The sequence below is a fragment of the Panthera leo genome, chromosome E2 (genome assembly GCF_018350215.1).
Source record: "Panthera leo isolate Ple1 chromosome E2, P.leo_Ple1_pat1.1, whole genome shotgun sequence".
Taxonomy (NCBI): Eukaryota; Metazoa; Chordata; class Mammalia; order Carnivora; family Felidae; genus Panthera; species Panthera leo.
In genome coordinates this window covers 43,482,764-43,508,688 of record NC_056693.1, presented here as the reverse complement: position 1 = coordinate 43,508,688, position 25,925 = coordinate 43,482,764, and the positions used below count along the sequence as shown (strand labels likewise).

At 44.5% G+C, this 25,925-nt stretch overlaps 1 protein-coding gene across 14 annotated transcripts in view; it reads right to left on the bottom strand.

Annotated features, from left to right (window-relative positions):
* The window catches only part of PRMT7 (protein arginine methyltransferase 7), a 46,796-nt gene that overhangs the window by 5,692 nt on the left and 15,179 nt on the right, over positions 1-25,925 (bottom strand). For 6 of the 14 annotated variants that reach the window (XM_042920824.1, XM_042920822.1, XM_042920826.1 and 3 more), the window contains 11 exons: positions 25,514-25,663; positions 19,245-19,353; positions 12,876-12,988; positions 8,873-9,114; positions 8,474-8,654; positions 4,855-4,982; positions 4,283-4,418; positions 3,232-3,315; positions 2,366-2,413; positions 1,937-2,083; positions 1,657-1,746 (listed from right to left, as the gene is read on the bottom strand). In XM_042920824.1, the coding sequence (XP_042776758.1) occupies positions 1,657-1,746; positions 1,937-2,083; positions 2,366-2,413; positions 3,232-3,315; positions 4,283-4,418; positions 4,855-4,982; positions 8,474-8,654; positions 8,873-9,114; positions 12,876-12,988; positions 19,245-19,353; positions 25,514-25,663 (1,428 nt within the window). The remainder of the gene's footprint in view (positions 1-1,656; positions 1,747-1,936; positions 2,084-2,365; positions 2,414-3,231; positions 3,316-4,282; positions 4,419-4,854; positions 4,983-8,473; positions 8,655-8,872; positions 9,115-12,875; positions 12,989-19,244; positions 19,354-25,513; positions 25,664-25,925) is intronic. The other 8 variants (XM_042920828.1, XM_042920829.1, XM_042920827.1 and 5 more) reach the window with 7 other exon arrangements.

Below are 25,925 nucleotides of genomic sequence, written 5' to 3'. Positions count from 1 at the left end.
AAATACTACACAACCCAGCAATTCTAAGCCTAAGCATTTGAGGGAACTGAAAACACATATCTTCACAAAGACATATATCAACGCTCACAGCAGTATTATTCTAACAGCCAAAAATGGTTAAGCGTCCAAATTCAGCTTAGGTCCTGATTTTGTGGTTTGTGAGTCTGAGCTCTACATGGAGCTCTGTGCTGTCAGGGCAGAGCCTGCTTTGGATCCTCTGTCTCCCTCTCTCTGCCCCTCCCCTGCTCACTCTCTTTCTCTGAAAAATAAACAAACATTAAAAGAAGAAGAGAAGAGAAGAAGAGAGAAGAGAGAAAGAGAAGAGAGAAGGAGAAGAGAGAAAGAGAAGAGAGAAGAAGAGAGAAAGAAGAGAGAGAAAGAGAAGAGAGAAGGAGAAGAGAGAAGGAGAAGAGAGAAGGAGAAGAGATAAGAGAGAAGGAGAAGAAACAATCCAAATATCCACCAACAGGTAAACGGATAAACAAGATGTGACATGGCATATTATTCAGGATTAAAACGGAATAAAATACTGGCACATTCTACAACACGGATGAACCTGAAAGGTGTGACTAGTGAAAGAAGCCCAACACTAAAAACCATGTATCGTTCTACTCCATTTATATGAAATGCCCAAAAAAGACAAATGGATACAAAGAAACCAGATCAGTGCTTGCCTGGGGCTAGGGGCTGGGTGATGGAAACACTCTAAAACTAGAATGTGTGATAGTTGTACATCTCTAAAAATTTATTAAAAAATCACCGTACACTTGAAATGGGTTAATTTTATGGTATGTCAATTACATCTCAGTAAAGCTGTTAAAAAGCTGGTGAAGAAAGGTGATGGATTCCAGCTTGAAGGGCCTGCAGGATATGCAAGGAAAGCATCCAGTGGGCACTTGGACATGAGAGATTTGCAGACCCAGCTTTGGAGGCCAAAGATTCCCTTATGGGAAAGGACATGATCACTTAGAGAGAGAGGAGACACAGAGGGAGAGGAGAGAACAGACATGGAGAAACCATCAAAGACTGCTATGGAAGGATCAAGTGAAGGAAGAGAAACCCATGAAAAGCTCAGGAAGAGCAGCTAGAAAAATAAGAGAAAAACCTGGAAAAAGCAGTCTCTTAAGGCCCTAAAAAGAAATGTGTTGAGAAGGGAGAGGCCCCTGAGTCATGAGGGCCCAGGGGGCCAGTGAGAGGAAAGGCAGCAGAAGACTGTGTTTACATCTCAGGTTACTAAGGGGTGGGAGTAGTTTTAGAGGCAACGGGTGGTGGGTGGGTTGTGTGACAAGACCAACCGTAGGGGACAGAAGATCAACTGCCGAGGTGGCAGGAAGTAAGCAGAACGGTGAAAAGTGAACCAAAATAACAGGAGTGAACGGGAGCTGGAGCACTGTAAAGGGATAAGGCAGAGAGGCCACAACAGGCGGCTATTCATCCTAACAGAACCATTCTGTCCTCACTCGGAAGGAGCAGAGATCGGTCAGAGTTCAGAGTAGCTCATGTATTTGCAGACCAGACATCTATGCAATGCCTCACCACATTCCCACAGGGGCTGAGTTAGGTATGGGACCCACTGCATGGCCTGAGAAGAGAAGGGGGACGCAGGCCATCTCGGTGCTGTGCTGTCCATGCAAATGCAGAGCCCCTGCCACTCACCTTTTTACCCTCCAAGTCTGCAGATGTTAACAATTCAGGCCGTTTCTCTATTATATTAATTTTATCTTCCAAGTGATTAGCCTTGAAAATCTTATGAGGAAAAAAAATGAAAGTATTGTTTTTGTCCAGAAAAAACACCTCAAAGTTGTTTTGTATGCTTGCAGTTTTCTGGCCAAATTGTTCTAAGCACCACTTTTATCTGCTTTGTGAAAATCCTCTCCTCCAGGGGCATCCTGTGCACCAAGCAAAATGTTGTAACAGCAAAAGAAATTTCTCTTACAGACGTATCAGCAGGACTTAGCAATAGGCTTGTAGTTCTGGTAGTTTCCTTCAGAAAGGAAATCAAAACCAATCGATGGCCAAGGGAAGAAATACCATCATGGAACCAATCAGTCAGGTCAGCTTGTGAGTGTTGACTCCCTGGGCACTAGGTCCCAAAAACAAATCATAAATTCAGTTATATCACTGCAAAGATTGTAGCTTTTTTAGTTTTATGTGAAGCGAGGAGAAAAGCCATAAAAAATAGAGTCTAAATGTTTGCTGCTATTCAGCGACAGCCCCAGAAGACTTCTACACCGGCTCTCAAGGTGGGAACTCTCACCAGCTCCCTTACTGCCGAGACAGCATCAGAGCAATCAATCCCAGACTCAGCAAGGCAGGCCCCTGACCTGCCTCCCCACCCGATAGTTTAGTAACAACAGTCACTTACTTTTTTCATCAGTCTATAAGAAGCTGCTGAGCTCTCTACTGTAAATACCTAAAAAGAATACGATGCTATTAGAGATTCATTTGACAAAGAAATTAAATTAACGGGCGTCTGGGCGGCTCAGCTGGTTAAGCATCTGACTCCTGATTTCGGCCCAGGTCATGATTTCATGGTTGTGAGTTGGAGCCCTGCATCGGGGGTCTGAGCTGAGCATGGAGTCTGCTAGAGATTCTCTGTCTCCCCCTCTCTCTGCCCTTCCCCCACTCGTTCTTGTTCTCTCTCTCTCTCAAAGTAACATTAAAAAAGAAGAAATTAAAGATTAAAACTGGGGCACCTAGGTGGCTCAGCTGGTTGAGTGTCCAACTTCGGCTCAGATCACGATTTTGTGGTTTGTGAATTCGAGCCCCACATCAGGCTCTCTGCTGTTCAGCGCACAGCCCACTTTGGATCCTCTGTCCCCCGACCCGCCGCCCTGCTCTCTGCCCCTCCCCTTCTCTCTCTTTCCCTCTAAATAAAAGTTTAAAAAAATTAAAAAAAAAAAAAAAAAAAAAAAGGTTAAAACCCAACAAGATAATTCCAAGGCGGAATGTACCACCTAACCAAGTCTACCTGTGCTCACTACCCACTGAGACAGCACCTACTTTCTGCACTGATGCTAGCAAGGTGCACTCAGACACTGGAGCTGCAGCTATATGGGAATAGCTACAACCTGACTCCTGCCTGCACACGGAGGCAATAAACCCCAAAGCCCCCACATGCATGGCAGCTGCACTTGCAAAGGCCTTTAGTCACAGAACTGTGTACCCAGACCATGTAATATTCAAACTCAAGAGCTGCCCTCAGGAAGCTGGCAGAATGCGGTCTGGTACCTGCTCTGCCCCAAGGTGATGGGCCAACAAGGAGAGCAGACTGCCGTCACTGACGCACAGGCAGACACTGTCTGGCTTCAGTACCTGCAGGAAAATAACAACCTCAATACTTTTTCTTATAGCAGGTCAAGAAATTCTTGTTGGAAAACTGACAGAAACACTTCCTTTCTCCTAGCCCCATTAACTCACTCTGTGATCATTGAATCTACCCCTCAACACCCAGCTGGATCTTCTTGTAGCCCCAGACTTGTGCTTGCCTTGTAGGCAGTAAGCAGCCCCCACCCTCCAATGCAACCACCTCACCCACCTCTCCCTACCCAGACCTGTCAGGAGAGACTATCCCCAAGCTGTCCTACAAGGCCCACCTGAAGACCTGCCCCACTTGCTAGAGGCCATCTCTCAGTTTACCATAAGCCTCTTCCCTCTCTGGTCACAGAACAGACAGCTTGGGCTTTTGAGTGACTTGCCAAAGGCAGGGATTACTTTATAGGTCATAGATCCCTTTGAGAGAAACTTTAGATGGCTGGGATCTTCCCTCGTGCCAAAATGCATGCATGTACATATGTGCACACATATTTCTGCATACAACTCCAAGAGGTCCAAAAGACACTTCTCTAAACCCTTTGTATAGTCCTGAGCTGAGAGACTCCTGCTACACGCAGCAGGGAGCAAAGGTTTCAGGCAGGAGAGTTACATAATCAGACTCATATTTTAGAAAATTTTAGAAACAATGCAGCAGATGAAAGGAAGAATGGGGTGGCTGAATCCACTGGGATTATCCATAGGAACTACTAGTGACCACAAAGGCAAAGTGTCTAGAGGGAAAATGGCAGCGGCTGAGGTAAGGCTCCCAGGCAGAGGTTCTCACAGGACAGCAGAGAACAAGCCCTCACAAAGTCTAGTAACATGCTTCCTGGCTACTATCTGAGTGCCCACCCAAAAGCCAGGTAGTACAGAAATCAAAACCTGCAAATTATAAGCAAGCAATGACCTGAGGCCCATGCTACAAACTCCTTCTTGACTATAACCACCCAAAGGGCTGGACACTTACTGTCCGCAGAGCCTGGATGTATTGATCAGTTCTGTCCTGATCGTTGATCTCTCCAAACCGAGGCCGGTTCCAGAGCAGGTGAGCTTGGCAGTCACACACGGGGCGTGCTGGATAGACTCTCCTGTCCTTTTCAGGGCTAGGCCAGGAAATAGACACACATGATGAGCATAACCTGCTAGACACCAGCAAGCATGAAGGCATGGCACAGAGATGGGCACAGGGATCTGCCCCACTAAAACTGAAACAAGCCATGGTGGGCACACCCACATCCTCTAGAGGGCATGAGTCCAGGAACTGGCTTTCAAGTAGGCATTAGAGGTTGGAGGGTCCCCCAATCCGAGACTTCTCATTCATGTCTCCCCCAAACAGGGGCCCTGCAACCAGGGCAGTCTCTTCTAAGAACATGCCAATGGGCACTAACACATCTACTTACAAACTCTTGCTCTTGTTTTATTCTGTTCAGACACAAGCATGCCCACTTGTGCCACTACACTGTTTATAAGGCGAACTTACGTTAAGTACACAGTATCACAGGCCCAGTGCTTCCCCCCACCACAAGACTTGGGGCATACCTGGTCCTCTGGAGGCTGTACCATACACAATAGTCATCATGGTGCGCTACCAGGTAGATGCTTGAGCCTTGGACAACAGGCTCTTCTTGTGGCAGGAAGTACACACACTGCATCCAGTGGTCCCGCCACTGAAACAGGGAACAGAGATATCAGCTGTCCCCAAGTTGCAAAAAGAGCAACGTCTCTAATCCAGGAGCCAAAATCTAAGCCAAAAATCAGCTTGCAGGGAGACCATGCTGTGGACTACAGATGACTACCCTTGCCACAGAGATAAATAAGAAGATTCTCAAGTCAGAGAGGTTCATGTCCTGAAGGCTTGCTGGCTTCAAGTATACCGCCCAGGGAAGCAGTCTTCCAGAAGGGTTTAGGAGAGGGGACTCCAGCCTCCCTGTCATGTGTGTGTATGTGTGTGCACATGTGCATGCCTCCACCTCACGTGTGTGCACACACACAAAGGAAGACAGAGAGGGAAGGGGGAGAGAAAGCAAACATGGCAAATGCAAATAACTGTTACATTTAAGTAAAGGGCATCTCAATGTTTATTTTCATTTATTCTATGGATTTAGAATTTTTCAAAATAAAAAGTTGGGGAAATAGTACAGAAAGGTTTTGTTCTGTTTATTCTTTTGAATTAAACATTTTTTAAAGACCTGAATACTCTAAATTGTGAAACATGGTATACAATGATCCGGAGTCAACTTAATACGCTGTGTTGATCCTTTTTGACACTACAAACCCCACATACAGGATTCTATGCTAAGAAAATGCAAACAAAAAAGGAAAAAAAGCTATATTCTCAGGAACACCCATATTACAGATTTATACTAGCAAAAACTGGACCAAATGTCCAGCAGCTCAGAAATGGGTCTACAAAATCTTATTCAGAATATTCACAGACACTGACAATGGTAACTATCATGACCAGTGCAGCATGAAACCAGAAGTCAGCACTGACAAAATCTGTGCATATGGAAAGAGATCAAAGGAAGGGAGTTCTTAGCAGTGACAGGACCCTGAGTGACTTTGGATTCATTTTTGTTTTACACAAGGTTTATTACTCTCTTAACCTTTAAGCTTCTTTTTTAAAAAGAAAGAACTGTCCTAAAAAGTGGATGCCTGGCTCAATTCTGATGACACAAGCGTGTGTACTCATTCTCTGTCATCACCAGGAACTAAGAAAAACTTGGCCCCTGGGAGACTCCATCACTGCTGGGCGCAGACGCAAATGAGGCTGACACCAGCCTTACTTCTCAGGAAGCATTCCGCCCTACCCAGATTTGGATCTAACTAAAACGCAGGTGAATGACAGCCCCAGGTATCTAAGATGTCTATTTGAACATAAAAGCTAGAAAATGACAATGTAACTAGACACACTGTAGAATAAGGAAACACAAGGAGGAAAAACAGATTCTCCAAAACCTGTAGTTCATTCCTTACTATGCAAATTGACCCAAAGACAAAAGAAGCCGTCCCCATCCCCTCCCGGGCTCCCATAATGCTCCCTGATCATCCTCAAGTCCTTCTCAACACGCCAGCCTCCCAGGTTCTTAAGCTAAAGGTCTGCTGACAGACCCCACTGACCAAGGTGAGACAAACTGAATATATTTCAAACCAAGAGCAGTTTAGTGAAGTCAAGAGAGAAATCCATTAGCAAGCAGCTCTTCACATTTCTAACAGTCCACAGGCCACCACTGGTAAACAAAGGGCACAAACTGTACAAAACACTGGTAAAGGAAGGACACAATGTCAGGAGACCTGGGGACAAGCATCCACTACTGCCGCCTAGATAGAAGGCCCTGCTCCAATCACTCACTGGGTTGGGTCTCAGTCTCAGTTTGGGCAGTATGTGGTTACGCAGCAAGTCTTCCATGGGAATTCAAGGAGAAAATATACATAGTAGCACTTTGAAGATATGCAAATGAGATCATTAGCATTTCACATTCTTATGCTAATTTGTATCCTCACACTCCGAAAGGGAAAGAAAACAGCCCAACGTCAACCTCAATTCTGTAGGAGAATTCTGACCCACGCCCTCCTCCCACCCCCAAATACACCCTGAGCCTGCAGAGGACCAGGATATGCCGAGGAAGTTCATACACACTCTTTGGAGTCACACACGCCCAATGCCAGACAAGTGGAGGGCAGAAAGGAGAAGAGGGACCTCAAAGGCCCGGGAGGGGGAAGGGGACCAAGTGCAATCCTGTAGCAGTCATGACCCTTTGGCCTAAGCAGTAACTCAGAGAGCAGGGGAGCGGCTAAGGTCATCCTTAGAAGTCACACTAGAACTAGCAGATGAGCAATCAAGATAAACCCAGTGCCCAGCAAATGGTTAACAGGACAAAAAAAAACACAGAGAGAAGATGGTGCCCCAGGGCCTCCCAGGCGGAAAAGGAAGGCTTGATTCCTTGGCCCTGAACAGGCACCTTTCCCACTTTTTTTCTCTTTAGGTGTGCATATAAGGGGTGGACAACACGTGCACTTGAGAGAAAATTCAAAAGATATAAAAAGGTCATGGAGTAAAAAGTAAGTTTGCTTTTCACCCCTAACATCTAGCCCCCTTCCCAGAAGCAACCATTTTTACCAATTTATGTAGATTCTTCCAAATATATTCTTATATACACCCACCACACATATACACTCATAAACACATACATCTTATTTTTATTGATACCAACGTTGGCATAGCACACACTGTTCAGCACCTCTATTTTTGTTTCACTTAATGATCATCCTAGAGATTATTCTCCATCAGTGATAAGAGAGCTGCCTCTCTTAGCATCAGTAAGGATGCAGTCCCCTACTGGTGGCTTCTAGGTTGTTCCAGTCTTTTCTATTACATCAGGGCTGCAGTGAGTATCCCAGCACACGTCATTATACACAGACACCAATCTGTCCAGAACCTAAATGTCTGGAAGTGGCATCCTTCCTCTGATGACAGATTAGGCCTCCTTGTGCTCCATGGAAGCTCTGATGCTCACTGGCCGGTTGTCCCCACAGCTCTCCCGACAGTGCATTACCAAATTTCCTGAACTTCATCACTAACAGGTGGAAAATCATGTCTCACTGCAGTTTACATGTGCATTGCTCTTATGAGTGAGGCTGAACAGCTTTTCACATGTTAAACAGTACTCTGCATTTCCTTTTCTGTAGTTCACGTCTTCACCCACTTTCAATTGAGCTAGAAAAGGTACCCGTTTTTTTTTAGAAAAGCTAGATTTTGAGGCCACGCAGAAAATAAGTCTGCAGACAGACTGTAGTCCTCCATTCCAACTTGATGTGAGACTCCCTGGGATTACTCGAGGGCAAGGGGTGTGGGCTCTGAGAGTAGCTGTGCTAGGACTTGGGAGAGCCAGCACATCAAAGTTTCCCCAAGGCCCCCTCTGTGGCTGCTGCCTGAATTCGGCTGAGAGATCTATTTTATATCTTATTATGATAGGTAGCCTTGCCTTTTGGGGATTTTTGTTTGTTTTGTTTAACTCTCCTCTGACATTGATTCTGACATAGCCCCTCCGGTCTCTAAATTCTTGTGAATCTAAGGTTCAACACGTTACTTTCCCACAACCAGAAGTGGGTAAGTTTCCTGATTTACATGAAAATGTGCTCAGGTATTATCTCTTACCTGTAGCTCCTCTGGGTCTGAGTGTGCCCAGAAGGGGGCCATGCTGCACTTAATCTTCCCCTCAGGGTCCATTTCAATGTCCCACCAAGAGAGAACCACCTGAGCTCGACCAGATGCCACAGGTTCAAACTGCCGGCTGTGGCAGGCTGCTGAGCTACTGACTTGCTTGCTGAAGTCCACACTGTGGAAGAATATGCAAGAACTTAAGCATATTTTAAGCCTACACACTCTATTTTTAAGCTTTTATGGTGACATCACTAGCAATGGGACTTGTCTGCAATGGACTCCTGCCTTCAGAAGCAGGTGACCTCAGCTAGGTTTCCTTCTCACTCATGAAGAACTTCTAAAGACCCCTATTCCACCAAATATCTTAAAGCGCCGTCAGTGGTTTCTTGGTACCTGAACATAGGCAGCACATCACTGAGGACAGTGAAGTCAGCGGATGACACTTGGTTCAACTGAATGTCATAGACAGAGGGTGCACCAGGGCACCTCTCCAGTTCCAAGGGGGGGATGATGACCTGCTCTCCACAGCTGGTATGCACAGGGATAGGAAAGAGCTTATTCCACGACCACATCCTCCTGGACTCCACCAGCTGAGCATAGACAGTTGCTCTGTGAGGCACTGCCTCACAGTTTTCCTAAGTTTGTTAAAAAAAACAAAAGAAGAAAAAACAAACCAGTATATTATCAGAAAATAAACCCACAGTAATCCTCATGGATCAAAAGAGGTTTGTTCCAGGCATGCCTAAGTGGCTCATGCTCAGTCAGTTGAGCATTAGACTCTTGATTTCAGCTCAGGTCATAATCGCAGGATCTTGGAATTGAGCCCTGTGTGGGGCTCCACACTGAGCATGGAGCCTGCCTAGGATTCTCTCTCCCACTCTCTTTCTCTGCCTCTCCCCCGAGCGCGCCCCTCTCCCCTGCTTGCACTCTCTGTCTCTCTCAAGAAAAAAAAAGAGAGAAGAGGAGAGAAGGAGTGGGGAGTGGGGGGGGGGGGGGAGAGGGAGAGAGGGAGAGAGGGAGAGAGGGAAGGAGGGGGGAGGGGGAGAGGGAAAGGGAGAGGGTTTGTTCCTTAATATCAGGTCAGTTGAGCAGCATCTAACGCCTTACCACTATCAGAACAGTGAACTGTTTTTGGCCTAATGTCCTTGGGAAAGGAGAAAAAAGGAACCACATTTCAAAAAGAATACATGCTGTATCTAAAATGATTTATGTCAGATAAATTCCTGGCTACATGACACTTTTAAATACTTCAAAAATAACCCTTAATTGTTATCATGCTGATTAACTCCCACATCAATTTTGAAGAAAAAGTCAAAGACTTCCTGCGAAGCAGTAATTCTGGCACTGGGCTCAGAGTTTCTCTTAGGTACAGCTCTCACCCAGACGCCAGAACCTTATTGCACAGCCCAATGGACAAGTGTCCACCCTCAGATGACCTAATCTCCTGGCCTCACTGGGCACTGCCAATTGCTCCCCTTGTTTGGTTTTGGCTGAAACACCTCATCCAGTTTCCCTCCTACCCCATTCTTTCACCTGACAGCCTCTACGCACCAGGCACCAGGGGCCCAGCCATGAGGAAGACACAGCTACTACTGGAGGGAAATGACAGGCATAGGGTTTCTCTACCTTAGTACTAGTGACCTCTTGGGCCAGATGATCCTTTGGTATGGGGCTGTCTTGTGCATCATACAATGTTTATCAACACCTTGGCCTCTATCCACAAGGATGCCAATAGCATCCCCATCTCAGTTGTAACAATGAAAATGTCTCCAAGCATGACCCCTGATGAGAAGTACTGTTCTCCCCCTCTGTCTCCTTCAGAAGGCTGAACTTCCCCTGTTCATCCTTCAGAGAGAACTCCAGACCTGGTCTGGGCCCACCTTTCTCTCCCTCCACATACTCTCCCCTGAGGGAGCTCAGCCAGGGAAATTTGGTATTTCGTTTACCAAATACCATGTGTCCAAAAGCCTTCTGGTCCACTCCATTTGGCTGACCCTCAGATAGCTCAAACTCTGTCTAAACCAAACAAATCACCTTCACCTCTCCCCCTCCTTCCCAGGTCTGGTCCTCCTCCCATTCAGTAGGGAACACCAACCTCCAATCTAATCACCTAGCCCCAAACCCTGGCATCATCCTCAATGTCTCCACATCTAAGTAATTACCAAGTCCTTGACCACCTTCCTCCTCCCCAAGTCTACCTCTCCAGGCCCATTTCCCTGGTCTCAGCTGAGGCCCGTCTCAGCCTCAGGGCCTGGATGACCCCAACCACCTTCCAATCAGTCTTCCTACCTCTGATCTTATACCTCAACTGCTCTCCAAATGCCTGCCTGCATGAATCCAATGTCAATCCCCTCCTGTGGTACCACACTGCCTTCTGGAGCACAGGGGCCCATCTGAATGTAGCCCTGCCTCCCACACTACCCATAATGCCAACAACTCGCCCTGTACCAGCTCTTCTTCACATCTTTGTGCATGCTGACCTCTTCTACTGAGAATACCCTCGTCTGCCAGGCCAATACTTGATGACTCTTGAAGACAGACTCAGCTCAAGCTTTATCTCCCTTCATGCTCCCCATCATACCCTACCAGAGCAGACAGGATCTCACCCCACTGACCATCTGAGCATAACTCTAACTGTACTGGGATAACCTGCTCACCTACCTGCCTGTCTGGGAGTGCACCTTCATATTCCTGGTACTCAAAAAAGGAGCCCAGAAAAATGAAGGCACTTGATAAATTTACCTTCTCAGATTAATCACTGGGTCATTCATCACCACATGGACACCAGATGGACTATCTGTCAGACATGCCAGCATCCTAGTTCCATGACCCTCAACAAGGCAGGAAGAGGGACAGGGCAATGGAAGCCTTTGTGTAAAGCCATAACTCTTTCAAGCTCAGAAACAAGGTGGACAGATGGGGACAGCGATTAGAACAGACAGTGGAGGGGCACCCGGGTGGCTCAGTCAGTTAAGCATCTGATTCTTGGTTTCGGCTCAGGTCATGATCTCACAGTTTGCGGGATCGAGCCACACATCGGGCTCTGTGCTGATAGTATGGAGCCTGTTTGGGATTCTTTCTCTCCTCTCTCTCTGTCCCTCCCCCTACTTGCTCACTCTCTCTCAAAATAAACATTAAAAATAAACAAACATTAAAAAAAAAAAATACCCCCAGACAATGGACACCTAGCTGCACAGGTCAGCTGAGAAAGGAAACTGCAGATGGCTGCCTGCACAACTCATAATTATTAAATGAATTAGAGAAAAGACCAATTGGGCAACACTAACATAATTCTAACATCCTCATTCTCTGTTTCAGGGATTCATCTAGTTGATAGTTTTTGTTTTGTTTTGTTTTGCTTTAGCTGATGGTTTTAATGTGAAGAAACAGCAATAATTACTACTAACATTACTAGAAAAAGATTTCACATTTTGGAGACAATGAGACATCTCACACAGCATAGGGATCTGTGGAACAATCACCATCACATGCTGACCTGTGAGTAAGGTGGACTATGGCCCCAATTGCCCTGGAAGGAGCCACATTCTTCATTGTGCGAACACCAAGAATCCCCAAAGAGGGCCCCAGACTGGGACAGTTGCAGGCTCACCTGGATGGTTCCCACAGGACAGGTGGCAGCAAAAGAAGCAGACACTCATACCTCCCCACCTGGCTTTTGCCTCTGGGGAAGCTTATGTCCATAAAAAAAAGACCAACATCCCTGAGATAACACTTTCAACACGCTTCTCCCTTCCCCCAAAACTGTCAACGATTATCACTACCCAAATTCTTCTACCTGGAATGGTTTCGCATTCAAGGCCTTCCACCCTCTCCCCCACTCTCCACCATTAGCTCACAAGCCCACTCAGTGTGGTGTTCTCACTGACCTACCAAATAGGTCCTCTACCTGGGATACCTCTCTCTCTTCTCACTTCCTTTCCAAATTCCACCATCTCTACACATGACCTCATCTCCTGATCCCAGACCCCATCCAGTCCTAAAACAAATGTTAGTGGTGCTTCTGTCTGCCTCTCCATTTGGCCCATCCAGTCTTTACTGTCACTGACGGTGGATCTTAGAAACAAGAAGGATGTCTGATATTTCTCCCTGGATGCTAGAACACCTTATACACAGGTGACATTCAAAGAATGTTTGCTGAATTGAATTGAAGTGAAACACAGTTTCTTGCCTTTTGACTCTAGCCTACGAAGACCTGATAAGAGATCCAGAAGTCCTAATTGAGAAGAACCAGAGTCTTGCAGGAATGAAGGGCACCCTAAGGTGTACAGAGAAGTACTGAGGGCTCAGGCTGTGCAGAGCACATTGTATCAATGAGACCTGTGTGAGCTGGCTGAGATCACAGCAATATGTGCGAGTGAGGTCCTCGATTCCCTACCTGCACGAGATGCCTGTGTGCATGTTCATAGGAAGGCAGCGCTCCCTCTCCAATCAGTTCCGTATCAAACAACTCCGTTATCAGGATATTGGCACGGCATGGCATGTCACCATCTAAGAAACATGAACAAAGAGCCAGAAGCAAGCGGTCAAAAAAATATTTACAACAAATACGTGAAAGATAAAAGGTTAACAGATCACTAAATTGAAAGCATATACATATACCGAAGAATTCAATAGTGTCATGCAACTAACTTTCCAATGGCTCACCAAAGAGCCCACTTCGAGGTACATATACACATCAAAATACCAGCAACTGATAAGTCTTGCTTAAGAGAATGTAAGTGTCCACTACACCACTCTTTCAATTTTTCTGTACATTTAATATTGCAAGGGACTTGCAGAACTGATAAGAAAGCTATAAATACCCAAAAAGAAAACCAGGCAAAAATACAAATAGACAATTCAAAACAGAAAAATCAATCGATCAATTATATGGAAAATGTTATTTATTTATTTATTTATTTATTTATTTATTTATTTATTTTTAAAGTAGGCCCCATGCCCAGTGTGGACCCCAACACAAGGCCTGAACTCCTGACCCTGAGATCAAGAGTCAGGTGCTTAACCAACTGAGCCACCCAGGCACCCCAAAAATGTATCATTCTTATTAGCAATTGGAGAGATACAAATTAACAATTAAATAAACTATTAATATGTTAACAACAATGATTTGAAAAACAAAAACTTAATACTTCTACTTTTTAAGTTTATTTTCTATTTATTTTTGAGAGAGAGAGAGAGAGAGAGAGAGAGAGCGCACGCGCGCACGAATGGGGGAGTGGCAGAGAGAGGGGGAGAGAGAGAAATCCCGAGCAGGCTCCATGCTATGAGCAAGAAGCCCAACCTTGGGGCTTGAACCCATGAACCATAAGATCATGACCTAAACTGAAATCAAGAGTAGGAAGCTTAAGTGAATGAGCCACTCAGGTGCTCATGAATGCTGGTACTTCTATTTCTAGGCTGCACAGAGAGAGAAAAACCAAAGCAAGAGAGATTGCATGATTCCAATGACACTACAAGATCCAGGATTCAGAATCCCCAGTTCCTTCTACTAAATCCTCCTTAATTAAGTTAATTTCTTGCTACCAATCAATCCCCCAAAAAATAGTTGTTTTAGAATACTAGGATTAGGGAAGATCTTTTTGCTGAATCTATTTCTCAAACCTCCATCATGTAACGTAATGTTACTTCTACAATTACAATTTTTAATGAGCCAAGAGACAGAAGACAAGTCTCATGGATAACACAAGGAAAGAGAAGCATTTAGGAAGCTCAAAGGAGGGTGAGGTAGAGAAAACCTGAAGTCATGGAGACCTAGGCTGGATCCCACTTTCTAGCTTTGAACCTTCAGTGCTGACCATCTTTAAAACAAGAGTAATGAGGGGCGCCTGTGTGGCTTGGTCGGTTAAGCGTCTGACTTGGGCTCAGGTCATGATCTCACGGTCCATGAGTTCCAGCCCCGCGTCGGGCTCTGTGCTGACAGCTCAGAGCCTGGAGCCTGTTTCGGATTCTGTGTCTCCCTCTCTCTCTGCTCCCCCCCTGTTCATGCTCTGTCTCTGTCTCAAAAATAAATAAACGTTTAAAAAAAAAAAAAAAAAGAGTAATGAGATATGGCGGTAGGACAGCAAAGGTAAAAGCTTTCCTTTCTTGTGCACACATGCTCAAGAGCAAGGGACAGAGAGGGAGAGAGAAAATCCCAAGTAGGCTCTGCATTCTCAGCACAGAGCCCAAGGCAGGGCTCCATCCCAGGAACCTGTGAGATCATGACCTGAGCTGAAATTAAGAGTAGGACACTCAACTGACTGGGCCACCCAGGTATCTACTTTCTATGAAGTACCCTTGTGCTCAATGGCAGTATGCCATGAAAGGTGGCTGACAAGAAACATCTGTCTCTTGGCACAGAGACTGCCCTCCTGAATGGCACTGCCCACATTTCTGATATCATGCCAAACTCGAACGGAAATATATTATCCCAAACTGCACCCAACCCCTACACAACTGCTTCTCCCTCCGATGCTTCTGCGTCAGTGGATGGCACCACTGGTCACACAGCCCTGAAACCAGGGCATCATTTGTCAGCTCCAGGAGAGCAGAGACCCTACCTGCTCTGCTTGCCATTTTACCCCAATGCCTAGAACAACACCTAGCACCCACAACAACCAGCAAACATTGGCTGAATTCTTGATTCCTCCCTGTCATCTTACATCCAATCAGTCACCAAGCCCTGCCAATTCTACCTCCTGAATAATTTTTAAACCAATTTTGTAACTTAAAATGATTTATTATTCAATTCGCTTCAAATAAACAAAGTTTTATGATCCACTGAATCTCAATAAATACTCTTGAAGAGCCTGGTATCTAGCATGTGAGTGCTAATACAGGAGGGTGCAGTGGGAACCCGAGGAGGGTGGTTACCCCAGTGCCTTGTATGTCTTTGCCACATGACTAGATGGACAAATGTTGCTCCCCAAGTTACCTGTGGAGTACTTGGGATCAAACTTACCCACCCACTGTACTCAACTAGAAAACTAGATAAAATATATGAAACAAGTGTTTTCAGATGTTGAATAAGAGGAAACAAATTTGTTCTCTGAGAAACAAAGTGACCCCTGCAACTGCTCTGGCTTTCTGCCAGTAGGTAGTTTCCAGATGCTGTACAAAAAGCACGATGTCAGGCAGAACGTAGCAATCTTGCTGAGGCAAAGAGATAGCAACTGAAGCTGAGAGAGGGCAGGTGGCTGGGGCTCACCACTGGGGGCGGGGACCAGAGAGGATGTTACACAGAAAGCAGGCTTCCGAAATCTGCACAGGACTCTCCCGAAGCCTCTTGTTGAATATATTCACACATACAGAAGAATATAGAAAGTCTGGCAAAGGACGACCATAGAGCTAGAAATTGAATAATTTCCAGAGCTCACAGAGGACTGGGAAACATTCTAGTTCCAATCAGCCAGCACCAGACACTAAGCAGAGACCCCAGAAAAGCCATGCTTTGCTAGTGTGACCAAGGTAGTCTTAAAACAGGGCGCCTGGGTGGCTCAGTCGGTTAAGAATCTGACTTTGGCTGAGGTCATGTTCTCTTGGTCCATGAGTTTGAGCCCTGCATCTGGCTCTCAAACAGCTCAGAACCTAGAGCCTGCTTCATATTCTGTCTCCCTCTCTCTCTCTGTCCTTCCCCTACTCATGCTCTCTCTGAAAAATAATAAACATTAAAAAAAAAAAAAAAAGAAGAAGAAGAAGGAACACTGGTTTTCAACAGAGGGCAATTTTGCCCCTACCCACCCCCAAGACATTCAGCAATGTCTAAAGACATTTCTGGTTGGTACAAATGCTAGTGGGGGAGTAGGTGATATCAGCTTCTACTGGTTAGAAGCCAGGGGTAAACATCCTCCAATACACAGGACAGCTCCTCCCAACAAAGAATTATCAGGCCCAAAATGACACTGTTGAGAAAACCTGACTTAAAATTATTCTAACCCGGGGTGCCAGGTGATTCAATCAGTGGAGCATGTGGCTCTTGATCTCAGGGCTGTGAGTTCAAGTCCTACATTGGGTGTAGAGATTAAAAATAAAAATCTTTAAAAATAAATAAATAAATAAAGCTATTCTAACCCTGCTCCAACAAAGCTTAAAAACAAGCCCTGAAAGGATCAAACTAACCTATTAGTAGCCCAACTGCATGCCAGGCAAAGCCTTTTTTTTAACTTAAAAAAAAAAAAATTATATTTATTTTTGAGAGGGAGTGAGCAGACACAAGACAGAGAGAGGGAGATAGAAAATCCAAAGCAGGCTCTGTGCTGACAGCAGAGAGTCCAAGGTGGGGCTTGAACTCACAAACCATGAAATCATGACCTGTGCCAAAGTCAGACGCTTAACTGACTGAACCACCCAGATGCCCCCAAAGTTTTTAAAGGGAGACAATAAACTCTGGTACTCAGCAATGCAAAACTCCCACCATACATGGCATCCAAATAAAAATTATTAGACATGTGAAGAAGAAAAATGTAATCCAGAATCAGGATAAAAATTAGCAGAATAAACCCAGGAAAGACTGAGGCAGTGGAAGCAGAAGATAAGGATGTTAAAACAGCTACCTGGGTGGCTCAGTTGGTTAAGGGTCCAACTCTTAATTTCAGCTCAGGTCATGATGTCATAGTTCATGAGATCAAGCCCTGTGTCAGGCTCTGCACTGACAGTGTGGAGGCCTACTTGAAATTCTCTCCCTCTCTCTCTCTGCCCCTCTCCAACTGGCTCACACATGTGCGCGTGTTCTCTCTCTCTCAAAATAAACTTTAAGTAATGTACTCTTAAAAAAAAAATAAAAACAAAAAACTCCAGCTAATATAGATATGACAACTATTTAAAAAATCACATGAAAAAATAAGAGTGATGCAAGTTATAAAGAAGAATCAAAGGAAACCTTTATATATGAAAAATACAGTATGAGAAATAAAAAGTTCACTAGATGTACTCAGCAGATTAGACACCACAAAAGAAAAAAAACAGTAAACCCCAAAACCTAAGAAACTAACATGTCCATCAGTAGGTGAGGGGATGAACAAATTAAAGTATGCACACACACAGTGCTACTCAGCAACCCTTTATCCACAGAACGTGGATGAAACCCAAAAGCATTATGCTAAAGAAAAGAAAGAGTACATGTGGGTGATTTCACTTACTCAAAATTCTAGAAAGGGGGGGGGGAACTAATCTACATTGAAGAAAGCACATCAGGGGTGCCTGGGTGGCTCAGTCGGTTGGGCATCCGACTTCGGCTCAGGTCATGATTTCGCGGTCTGTGAGTTCGAGCCCCGCGTCAGTCTCTGTGCTGACAGCTCAGAGCCTGGAGCCTGTTTCAGATTCTGTGTCTCCCTCTCTCTCTGACCTTCCCCCATTCATGCTCTGTCTCTCTCTGTCTCAAAAATGAATAAACGTTAAAAAAAAAAAAAAAGAAGAAGAAAGCACATCAGTGGGTGCTTAGGATCAGTGATATGGAGGCAAAAGACTATAAAGCGTCATGAAGAAATCTCTTTGTGCACGGTAAAGACTTTCTACAGTCTGGAATGCAGAAGAGGTTACAAATGTGTTTACATTCGTCCAAACTCAAACTATATACTTAAGACAGATGCACTCATTTTTAAAAAAAATTTTTTAATGTATATTTTTGAGACAGAGAGAGAGAGAAAGAGAGAGTGCACACCGCACTGGGGAGGGGCAGACAGAGAGGGAGAGAAAGAATCTGAAGCAGGTTCCAGGCTCTGAGCTGTCAGCACAGAGCCTGATGTGGGGCTTGAACTCCGGAACCGTGAGATCATGACCCGAGCCGAAGTTGGGCGCTTAACTGACTGAGCCATCCAAGTGCCCCAGATGCACTCATTTTATGTACATTATACCTCAATAACGTGGACTAAAAAATGAGATAATTATTTGCACACTCTTTTGTAGGCGTCAAAAATAAAGGGGACACTAATCCTTTCTTTTGGGCATGTTTCAGATTCTCCATTTAAAAAAACATTTTTTTTAAATGGGACAAAAACGTTGATCTTATATAGATGCTTCCATCTAAAATACTGCATTTTAAAAAACTGGTGATATACATAACCTCATTCCAGAAGCTTCTTTTGCAAATCTTTCCACTGTCTCTCCAGGTATCAAGTGGCATGTGAAATTTTAGAAGTCTGACTCAAATACCTAGACTATAAAAAATATTCTGAAAACCTGGAGAGACTGTACTATATAGGCAAATCTCTCATGTTGGATGCTGAAGCAGGATGTCAGCACTAAGCAAACCTCTTTCTGCTATCTACTTAGTTTTACTTCTGTCGATAAAACTCAAATCTCTGAGAACTGAGTCACATAAGAATTTCAACTTGCTTAAAGCAAAAGGAAGTTTCATTTGTCTCACCACTGTTGAGCATTAGTTTTGGTTTACTCACTGCTGATTTATTTTCACTAGTAGAGAAGCAAAGTACTTATCTTCAGACCAAGTGGAGAGGCCCCATTTCTCTTCAATAACCTGAATACGTTTATTCCAGATAACTAGAATAAACCTTTTCTTCTCTCCTATAAGAGTGAATAAGGCTTTTAAAACAGTATGTTTTGGCTTTTTTTAAGTTTATTTATTTTGAGAGAGAGAGAGCACGAGAAAGCGCACTATCATGAGAGGGGCAGAGAGAGAATCCCAAGCAGGCTCCATGCTGTCAGAGCAGAGCCCCATGAGATCATGACCTGAGCAGAAATCAAGAGTCAGATGCTCAACCGAATGAGCCACCCAGGCACCCCTCAAAACAGTATGTGTTGATCTTACCTGGCCCCATCGTCACCTCAGTGGAATGCTTGTTAATAATCTTAATCTTATCACTGAAGCCATTTTTCTCCACAATCTTTACAGCAGCATCAGCCATAGGCTTGAAAACCTAGAAATTAGAGCCAAAACCCAAGTAAAAATGAGCAATAAATTAAATAACATCCTAACATCAAAGATTAGTAATCTCTTGGGGCGCCTGGGTGGCGCAGTCGGTTAAGCGTCCGACTTCAGCCAGGTCACGATCTCGCGGTCCGTGAGTTCGAGCCCCGCGTCAGGCTCTGGGCTGATGGCTCGGAGCCTGGAGCCTGTTTCCGATTCTGTGTCTCCCTCTCTCTCTGCCCCTCCCCCGTTCATGCTCTGTCTCTCTCTGTCCCAAGAATAAATAAAAAATGTTGAAAAAAAAAAAAAAAAAAAAGAAGAAAAAAAAAAAAAAAAAAAGATTAGTAATCTCTCTTTAAATGGAGAATCAAGACACAATATGTCTTGATACAGGTTCTTAGACTTGAAGTAAAAGAGGTCTCCATTACAGAGTTACCTCCCGAATATATAAAATTTACCTCTGTTACTGTTTGATACAGGCAAAATATTTCTTGGGCTGATTTGATCAAAATAAATGAGACTTCACCTTTGTAACTTAAATAGTTTATTCTCCAAATGTATGTCATAAAAATGAACACAAAGGGAAGGCCATCCACTGGGTTTAACTTGCAGGAGTTAAACCTTACATGCTAGGCACAATGGGGACGCAGGGCTTCCCAGGAAGGTTGCACTACCTAGTAAGGACGGCAGGTGTCAGAGCCAGGCTAGAAGAAGGCAGCAAGGGGATTTGCTTCACAAAACCACACCCTGGGGGAATGGGGCTGGACAAATGTACTCTCTAGAAGGAAGTGAGACTGTTACTGCATTAGTTGTTAAATGTAAACAGGCGTCAGCTCAAAACTGTCCCAAATCCTCGCTGCTGGCATAATACAGCCTCTATTTTATGGCATTCGAGGACCTCCATAATATGAACCACCTTAGTTCCCCCAGCCTTATTCCCCTCCTAATCCATCCCCACCCATGACTGATGCTCCTGCCACACTGATCTTATTGTGCACTAGGGAAGCCTTAGCCTTCTCTGCCCTACCCCAACCTGCCAAGGCAAACCCAACTTTCCAGGAAGCACGAAGCCCCCGCTTCTCCAAAAGCCTTTCTAAACCCTTCACTTATCCCTAAACACAAACCCCTCCAACTCTTACTTTCTAGCTTGCCCAACTTAGATTGCATGGCTCCAACCACGACAGTGCATAAAAAATACAGATGCACATGCGGCCACACCTACAGAGTGGAAATAGAACAAAATGATAAAGTAACTGGTCACAGGACAAGATTTCCATTTTTCCTAGGTCCTTTTCTGCGTTTTCCATATTTTCTACCATGAACACATACTTCTTTTATTAAAATCAAGAGGAAATGCTATATTCTTCTGTAAAGGATACATATGTGCTTACCTAGGAAAAATATCGTTCCAATCTGTTTCAAATTATTTCTAGGATCTGGCTTGGTGTTTTTAGATGTAGTCTGAGGGCCTCAAGACCTCAGTTCTCACCCATCACTTTGCCTCCACCCCAAAGTATCACAAGTTTGTATCATCCCCTCAGCCCTCCTGCCTCTGAACATTATCACTCATCTCTTCTGTTGACCCTTCAGGCTTGACATTCACAGTCTCCTCCTTAGCTTAAGACCTCAAAATCTCTCCCAGAACACTTCTTTCTGGAATGGCCCCTGAAGATGGCTTCCCAACATCATTCTGTGTACTCCCCTGCACCTCCAGTCAGTTTGGGGGACTGACTGTATCACTTCCAAGTGGTACACCTGTCTGATCTAAGTGTAACTGAATCTCTCAGGCCATGTCACTGAAGTAAGTTAAATAGGATTGAACCTTATTCTGGCCAAAGATACCCAAAGAGAGGTTTGCTAGAGATTTCTGAGAAAGTTCTTCTTGCTCTTACAAAGAAGGAAAATAAGTGAGGAAACCAGGACCATGCTTTATTCTCAAAACATTTGCCAAAGAAATCACTGTAACTAATACACCTTCCCAAAATATTCCTCACTTTTCAAACGTGTTAAAAGAGAAGTTTATAGCCACTGTCTGTAATTCCTTGTATTCCATCTACTCCTCAAACCTATTCCCCTGAAAATACCATTTAAAGGAGGTCACCTCCTAGCTGCCAACCTAACAGCTTTCTCTCAGTCCTCATCCTACTCAACTGCTACATCAGTGCTAATACAGTGACCACATGCATTTAAATAGAAGTTGATTCAAACTGAGTGAAATTTAAAAATTCAGTTCTCAGGGCGTCTGGGTGGCTCAGTCGGTTAAGTGTCTGACTTCAGCTCAGATCATGATCTTGGAGTTTGTGAGCTCAAGCCCCACGTCGGGCTCTGTGCTGACAGCTCGGAGCCTGGAGCCTGTTTCAGATTCTGTGTCTTTTTCTCTCTACCCCTGCCCGACTCACATTCTGTCTCTCTCTCTCTGTCTCAAAAAAAAATAAATAAATAAACATTAAAAAAAAAATTCAGTTCCTCATACTAGTCACACTGCAAGTGCTCAGCAGTCATATGTGGCTACGGACCACTATGTTGGCCAGCAGAGCTATAGAATATTCAGCATCACAGAAAGTTCTATATGACAACGCTGGGCTAGAACATCCACACTTGCTGACCACTTCCTTTTTCCCATGAATCCCCTGCAACCTTGGCTTCCACCCCTACCCTCTAGGATCTCTTTTCGTCTGTCTGAACTTGCCTTTACTGGCCACCCTTCTTCCCTCACAGGCATATCCCCAGCTCTGCCCTTCTCATTTTACTCTCTCCTTGAACAATCTCCTACAATGCCAGCTTCACCTGCCACATCTGCAAATGAGTTTGGAAATCCGCCTGTACATGCCACTCTCTAAAGATTCAGACGTCCATCTCCAGAGACTAGCAGGTTCTCACTCATTGTTCTAGACCTGTCTTTCCAGTTGTGGAGCTCAAGCAGAGTTGAAAACCACAGGGCAGTCCAGCTAGAACTGAGTTGAGAGGTTCAAAAGTTGGTCACTAAAGTAAAAGCTGGGAGGCCACCATAAGATGTCAAGAGCCAAAAAGAAAAGATCTGAGAATCACAGACCAGAGCACCAAGACAGAAATTAGAAATCCAGGTAACTGAGATGGAAATATATAGAAAAACCCAACAGCACAGTCCTACCAATTCTGCCAGAAAACATGTTCTTACCGCAAATGTATATATACATATATATTATACATATACATAATATATATAACATGTAAAATATATATATAACATATATATACGTATGTGTGTACTTTTTTTTTTAAGTTTATTTACTCATTTTGAGAGAGAGAGCGAGCAGGGGAGGGGCACAGAGAGAGGGAGGGAAGGAGAAATCTCAAACAGGCTCTGCACTAAGAGTGAGGAGCCTGAAGTGGGGCTCAAATCACAAACTGTAAGATCATGACCTAAGCTGAAATCAAGAGTCAGACGCTCAACCGACTGAGCCACCCAGGTGCCCCCTCACCCTGTATTTTCAATTAGCAGTCCACGCATATAGTGACTCCTGCCCTGGGACCTGTCTCTCTCATACTTACCACATCCAACATGAAATGCATTATCTTTCCTACAAAGTAAGTATCTTCTTGAGTTCCTCTCACCAGTCAACAGCATCACTGTTCCCCCAGACAACCATGCTAGAAATCTCACACTCACACATCCTCTCCCATCAAAGATACCACTATAGGGCTAGCACCTTAATTAGCAACCAAAAGACCAAGTCTCCAGGTCTAGCTCTCCTATTTATTAATTGTGAGATTAAGTCTTTAATCTCTCTGGGTCTTAGTTTCTTCATTTGTAAAGTAAGGATAATAAAATTTACTTGAGACTAACTAAGGTAACTATCCTAAAATATAAATAAATTTCTTTGTATCTATTTAAAAATCATGATGATGGAGGCACCTGGGTGGCTCAGTTGGTTAAGCATCCAACTCTTGATTTTGGCTCAGGTCATGATCTCACAGTTTGTAAGACTGAACCCTGCATCAGGTAACCATGCTGGATGTGGAACCTGCTTGGGGTTCTCTCTCTCCCCCTCCCTCTCTCCTGCTCATATTCTCTTTGTCTCTCTTCTCTCAAAAAAAAAATCTTGATGATGCCCCAGAAGGCCAAGAAATGACTCTTGATCTTTTTATGAAGTCCTGAGACAAGTGCACAGAGTCATACACTCATACACATACACACACACCCCTACCTCTCTCAGGTCTCTCCATGGAGACCAGAAGGCCATTCTTCTTCTTTTTTTTTTTTTTTTTAAGATTTTCTTTTTAATGTTTATTTATATTTGAGAGAGAGAAAGAGCACATGTGGGGGAGGGACAGAAAGAGAGGGAGACAGAATCCAAAGCAGGTTCTAGGCTCTGAGCTGTCAGCACAGAGCCTGATGTGGGGCTCGAGTGCTGAGATCATGACCTGAACTGAAGTCGGGCACTTAAATGACCGAGCCACCCAAGGGCCCCTTAAATCTATTCTTTTTTTTTTGTTTAATGTTTATTTATTTTTGAGACAGAGAGAGACAGAGCATGAATGGGGGAGGGTCAGAGAAAGGGAGACACAGAATCTGAAGCAGGCTCCAGGCTCCAAGCTGTCAGCACAGAGCCCGACGTGGGGCTTAAACTCACGGACTGCGAGATCATGACCTGAGCTGAAGTCGGATGCTTAACCGACTGAGCCACCCAGGCACCCCTGAAGCCCATTATTCTTATTTCAGGTTAAGAACAACTAATTCAGGATATTGAAGTTAGAAGTCTTTATTGTAGCACTCAGGTCCTCCATAGTGTGGCTACAATCTACCTTTCTGGATTTCTACCCTGACCCTGTTTGCCACGACTCTGGACAATACAATACGGGATTCCCTCAGCCTAAAATGCCCACCTTTCTAGACCATGAGCATGAGGGCCACACTATAGGGAAAGAGGGGTGGGGAGCTAGAAGGAGTCTGAGTAGAATACCCCAGAGTGCTGCCTCCAGACTTTATGTGAGGAAGCAAAAATCTTCTATCTTGTTTAAGCCACTGTTATTTTGGGACTTTGTTATTCACAACTCAATCACCATACAAACCAAATCTTGTAGGAAAAAGTGTTTAAATACATTCCACCTTTTCCCAAAAGCTGTGAAGAACATATGCCAAAATTTCAACGATGGTTAACATTGTGTTAAATGCTATTTTTGTTTTACATTTACCATATTTTCTATGGTAGAATGCATTATTTAATTTATCAGCAAAACAATGTATGTTTAATGTTACAATAAAGAAATGAAATGACAGACTGCCCAACTACTGACAAACATAGTAAGATAGCAGGCTCAATGGAGACATTTAAACTAGCAGGTCTCGGGCGCCTGGGTGGCTCAGTCGGTTAAGTGTCCAACTTCAGCTCGGGTCATGAGCTCACAGTCCGTGGGTTCAAGCCCTGCGTCGGACCCTGTACTGACAGCTCGGAGCCTGGAGCCTGCTTCGGATTCTATGTCTCCCTCTCTCTCTGCCGTTCTCCCACTCATTCTCTGCCTCTCACTCTCAAAAATGAATAAATGTTAAAAAAAAAAAAAAAAAAAAAAAAAAATTAGGGGCGCCTGGGTGGCTCAGTCAGTTGGGCATCCGGCTTCAGCTCAGGTCATGATCTCATGGTTCATGAGTTCGAGCCACGTGTCCGGCTCTGTGCCGACATCTCAAAGCCTGGAGCCTGCTTCGGATTCTGTGTCTCCCTCTCTCTCTGCTCCTCCCCCACTCATGCTCTCTCTCTCTCCATCAAAAATAAAAACATTAAAAAATATTTTTTTAATAAAAAAAAATTTAAACGAGCAGGTCTCAACCTTGGTGCACAGTTAAAACTCCCAATGCCCAGGCCACATCTCAGAATAATTAAATTAAAACTGGAGTCAGGATAGCGGGGTGGTGAGGCAGGGTAGGCAGTTACACATCAGTATTTTCTGAAGCTATTTAAGTACTTAAGTGATTCTGACATGAGGCCAAGACTGAGGACTGCTGTTTTCAGAGGAAAAAAGGAGACCCTGGGTTAAGGAAAGGTGTCTGATTCATCTCCATATCCTTAGAACCTGGCTCTATGCCTGAAACAGAGTGAGCACTCCATGAACATTTGTAAACAAACGGATAGGCAAGGTACATGACGGACTTCCCACACAACACACAGGACACATATCTGAACAGTGTGGCTCACCTCAATGGCATAGCAGTAGTCAGCCCCTGCTGTGACCGCCATCATTGACAAGAGTCCCGTGCCAGTGCCAATGTCAAGAACCAAAGCCTTCTGTCCTCTGTCCTTCACCCTGTTCACAGCAGCCCGGATACCCTGATAATATTTTATATTCTAAGAGAAAAGGAGAAACAGCTATCACTTCATACCAGTTACTATAAACAAATGCAAGGATACTTTGTGAAGTCTGGGAGTCATGGATGGCGGCAGCAGCAGTGTAAGTCATGGCTCCATGGCTTTCTGGCCTGTCAAGGAACAGCATTGGCTAGTTGAGTAAAGCAGGCCTTGACAGACTCCCAGAGCACTGGGTCAGCCTCTTGCCTTTTATTTGGTGATTGTCCCTCCCTCCACACCCACTCTTTTGTACTCTGCTTAG